At 28.0% G+C, this 4,618-nt stretch overlaps 2 protein-coding genes across 3 annotated transcripts in view; both read right to left on the bottom strand.

Annotated features, from left to right (window-relative positions):
* Positions 1–3,422: 3,422 nt before the first annotated feature.
* The window catches only part of LOC108753595 (HIG1 domain family member 1A, mitochondrial-like), a 2,170-nt gene continuing 974 nt past the window's right edge, over positions 3,423–4,618 (bottom strand). For both annotated transcript variants that reach the window (XM_018495317.1, XM_018495318.1), the window contains exons 2-3: positions 3,749–3,878; positions 3,423–3,666 (exon numbers count right to left, since the gene is read on the bottom strand). In XM_018495317.1, coding sequence (XP_018350819.1) covers positions 3,482–3,666; positions 3,749–3,839 — 276 coding nt within the window. In that variant the 5' untranslated portion in view covers positions 3,840–3,878 and the 3' untranslated portion in view covers positions 3,423–3,481. The remainder of the gene's footprint in view (positions 3,667–3,748; positions 3,879–4,618) is intronic.
* LOC108753594 (paraplegin) overlaps positions 4,073–4,618 on the bottom strand; it is a 15,943-nt gene continuing 15,397 nt past the window's right edge. The window contains exon 10 of the mRNA XM_018495316.1: positions 4,073–4,084. The gene's annotated coding sequence lies outside the window, so the exon portion shown is untranslated. The remainder of the gene's footprint in view (positions 4,085–4,618) is intronic.

Raw genomic sequence — 4,618 nt, 5'->3', positions numbered from 1 at the left:
TGTGTGTGTGTGTGTGTGTGTGTGTGTGTGTGTGTGTGTGTGTGTGTGTGTGTGTGTGTACATATATATATATATAGTTATTAATTATATAATGTATATTATTTATATACATATATCTGAATTAAATGTATAGCATACAAGGTGATCCATTTAACTTGAAAACCTTAAATATTTCCCTTATTTTTAATAATATGAAAAAATGTTTCAGATAAAGTGGAATGGTTTCGAAGAGGACGTATTTTAGTCACATTGTTTTTTTCTAGGTGAAGGTGTCATATATAGATACAAACGTCACCTCTACTTTTTTAGATATAATTATATATACGAGTTTTTTTTTACATAATTTGGTTCCTCCAATTATTATTTTGCATGTGAAAATATTAAGATAGAGATATTAAAAAACCAATAGTTTACGAGATATTTTATCAATAAAATAAATTAAATGATAATTATTTAGAATAGGAGACCCTGTCCCGATGTATTTTGTTTAAATCACGACCCTGAGTGATTTCCAACAGGTTTTAGCCGTCGCTCGTTATTCATTAAAAAGTTATTATAACAATCAAAGTTGAAAATTATTTCCCCGCTTTGCATGAAAAGTGAATGACTCTAAGCATGGGAGGAAGTATAGGGTATGGATCGACATAAGGGCGATCAACTTCAACAAAAGCGAGATCCATCCCATCTTCCCCCTTAGAGTGATCAAATTTCCCCTAATAAAGCACGATAAAAGTAACAAGTCAAATCGTTACCGTTATTCAAATGTAACGTTGTTACTCATTCGTTATCTACTGAAAAAAATAACGAAAATGGTAACGCGTTACTTCCCAATCCTGTTATTTTGTTAATATATAGAATTATTAATATATTTTGTTACTAGAATTAATTAAGGCTCAGAATTTTTAATGAAATTTGAGAAAGAGAGAGAAAAGAAAATAGCCAACGCGGATGTGGAGATGCGTAAAAATTTTATTATTTATTCTTATCTAATGTATGTACATAACTTACAATTAGTAGACGTTTCGATCACTTTTTTTGAGTTTTCTTTAGTACAATATGATAATAATCGAATAGTCATATAGAAGTAACAACGATGATCAAGCGAAATTGTGCAAATAAAAAATAATGTTACAAGTAAAATTTATATGCTATAATTTATTTTGTCACAAACAATCATGAAGAACTGAATTTGATAATTATATAGCCACTAGCACTGAAATTTAGATTCGAGATTTGAAATTTGAAGATTTGAGATTGGGGAAGAGATTTAAAATTTGAGACGTAATTATGAATTCAGATCCAGTCTCTGTTTTATAACTCGTTATACAGCTAACTTGTTATGAACACATAACGACAGACTAAATCAGAATCACCAATCAAGTGCTTGCCCAAAATTAGTGGAATGCACAAGGTAGCAATCAGATACCTTTTTATATTTTCAAGCAACGTTTTGATTGGTTAAAGAGCAGCCGTCATATTTAAAACGACTGCGCATCCTTGAAAATGGATTAACTTATATTCTTTGGCCGGAATCAGACTACGCATTGAAAAATGAGATTGAAGATTGAAAGATTGATGTTTGACCAATCAGAGCTAAAATTTCTTTGTCCTCATTGGTGAAAATTTCAATCTTTAATCTTTAATCTCAATCTTGAATGCATAGTCAGATTTCGGCCTCAGGGGCTGCGCCCCACAATGAAAGGAATAGGGAATAGATAATAAGAATTTCAACCTATCAGAAATCATGTATTGTGAAATACATAGTTTCTGATAGGTTGAAATCCTTATTCTCTGTTCCCTGTTTCCTATTCCTTTCATTGTGCGCAGCCTCTTATACCCCTTATACTATCACTCGCATTCATAGTCCTTCCTTATTTTAAGGATGGAGGAAGTTTCCATGAAGGATTCTTTGATTCTCCAAAGCCTCCTTGTGTTTCATAAATGGATCTCAAGTCTACCTTCCTGAAGGAATATTTTAGTGATTTTAGTAACCTACTGAAGGCAGTACGTCACAATATATAGTATATGTAAACCTAATATCATGAATTACAAATAATAAAGGTTATAAAGACGTTGTTAATTAAATAAAGTCGTGATTAAGTATTTTGCAACAATAATGAAAATAATAAAATTAATAGCGAATTTGATTGGACGCATTCACTGCGCACTGATGCATATTAAAACTGTCGTACATACACAAAATAACGTAAATATATGTTTATAAACATAGAAATTGATTAAATTGTGAAATAGTTAATATATTTTATTGTACTGTTAGGTAAAATATATATTTCATAAATTCGAAATATTTACATTTTATTTTTATACTCAAATTAAATCAGTGTACAACGACTTTAATATGCATCAGTGTTTCCAATCGGATTCGTCATAATGCTTATTATACGAAAAAGGAGAAGATACTTTTGACGCAATTTATTTCCGAAAAAAAAAAAAACTATCGAAAATAATGATTGATGCGACAGATCTAAATTAAAAGCTATCGAAAATAAAAAGACCAGTATGACGAACTAACTTTGGTTTGATTGGTTATAAAGGCTGCACCTCCTCAAGGAAATTCGTAACCTTCCTTGAGAAAAGGAAACTAATAAGGCTCCTTGTCTGGTCAAGAAAGGTTTATGAAACGTGAAATAAGAAACAAAAAATTCTCATTCCTTCCTCAAGGAAGGACTATGAATACAAGTATGGCTCTGCTAAAATTATTAATTTCAGAGGTTTTAGTATAAATAAGTAGTTTATGTATCAAAACAAAATAATAACAAAACTAACTTAATCTATTGTATTAATAAATTAGTGTTAAAATGAACTTTAATATAAGAATGCAATGTGAAATTAAAGTAAAATTGATTTGAATATCCTTATATCAATTCCACGAAACAACAGCCATTTTTCACAAAATTCTTTATTTTGTTTAAAAGAAATGAAACAAATAAATATGCAGTACGTGTATTAAATATCAATAACATATGTAAACATATTCTACATGTTATAATTGATGCCTACACAAAATATTTCATACATTAACTTAAGTGTAAGAAACCGAATGAAATAATGCTGAAAATGGATCAATTAATATAGATTTCAATACGAAATTCAGTAATATTTCATCATTATTCATTATAATTTAGAAAAAAATTTCCATACCAGGGATATGACAAGTAAAAGGTCAAATTTTGTTGGGGACAGTGTTATTAAAGATTACAAATATCTATTAGATATATGTATATCCAGTGTATTGCAGTAACTGATGATCACTAATAAACATTAATATACTTATTTTATTATTATTAGTTAATAATAAAATTATTGATGTTATTAGAAATATAATTTAAGTCGGAAAAAGTATGTAATAAATTAATTACATATGTTACATTTTTAAATAAATAATGACAATATACTTTTTACATTTTTAATTCCTATTTTATTAAACAATTAAGCTATTAAATTTATCTAGCATTAAGCATCATGGTTCTTCATCGTGCAAGATATACTTCTTTACCATGTGATATGCCATTCCTATTGCCAGGCAAGCTATTGCTGTTCCTTGGGCAGCAACTCGGAGTTGCATTAAATATATCTGTGTAGACATCTTTTTCTTCTTAAAACCATAAATACCATAGCCACAGACACCTGCTAAACTTATTAAACCTATTTAAAAAGCAATACATGCATTAGATATTAATGAAAAATATTTACATTTTAGGTATACGCTTTAAAAAAGCTCACATACTTGCAATAAGAAATGGTGACTTTCGTCCTTTCTCTACAAATTTTTCTGACAAAGTTTGATCTATTATTGTGTCATTATCAGTAGTAGCCATTTTTAAAAAAGAATATACTGATAACTAATAACTGCTAACCTGAAAATGATGTGATTCATTCTGGATTAATTTGGTTATAAAAGTTACATAGATTAAAAGTTTTGTAAAGGTAAAAAATTAATTATTTTCAAAAAATTTATCTTATAGATAGTTCTGTTTATAAAAATTTATCACTTCTGTTTAAGTTTTTTAATATTAAATTAATAAAATGTAAAGATATAAATATAATAACCATCAAATAATTTCTATCAGAGCAACATAATTTTGTCTGTACGCATTACATCAGTGTTTCATAATTTCATTGATTATACAATTTAATTTTCTTCTTCAATTTCATTCAAATTAAAACATTATTAAATGTCATCAAATACAATTAAATTTAAATTTTTCAAAGTACACATAATTTTACCAAATTTTATTAAAAAATAAAACAATTTAACATTTTTGTAGTTTCCATTACAATAGTCACGAGATGTGACTGTTGCTTTAATTACGTGTGCTCACAGTTAATTCAAGATTATCACAATGATTAAAATTTTAATTAAATTTTATTTCTTTCAGCATTTTAAAATTAAAAATTAATACACATTATATTCATAATTGAATGCTTTCCAACAAGGACACATTGTGTAACAGACATGTGTCAGACATTGTGTAATACGTGAAAACAAGTGAATCATTTCATCCTTGTTTAATATAGACAAACAACAAGGATGTAATGATTCAATCTGTTACACTATGTCCGACTGTGCCCTTGCTGAAAAGTACCCATCTGGTAC

Source organism: Trachymyrmex septentrionalis, unplaced genomic scaffold (genome assembly GCF_001594115.1).
Source record: "Trachymyrmex septentrionalis isolate Tsep2-gDNA-1 unplaced genomic scaffold, Tsep1.0 scaffold7, whole genome shotgun sequence".
Lineage (NCBI taxonomy): Eukaryota > Metazoa > Arthropoda > Insecta > Hymenoptera > Formicidae > Trachymyrmex > Trachymyrmex septentrionalis.
This window is presented reverse-complemented; position numbering and strand designations above follow the sequence as displayed.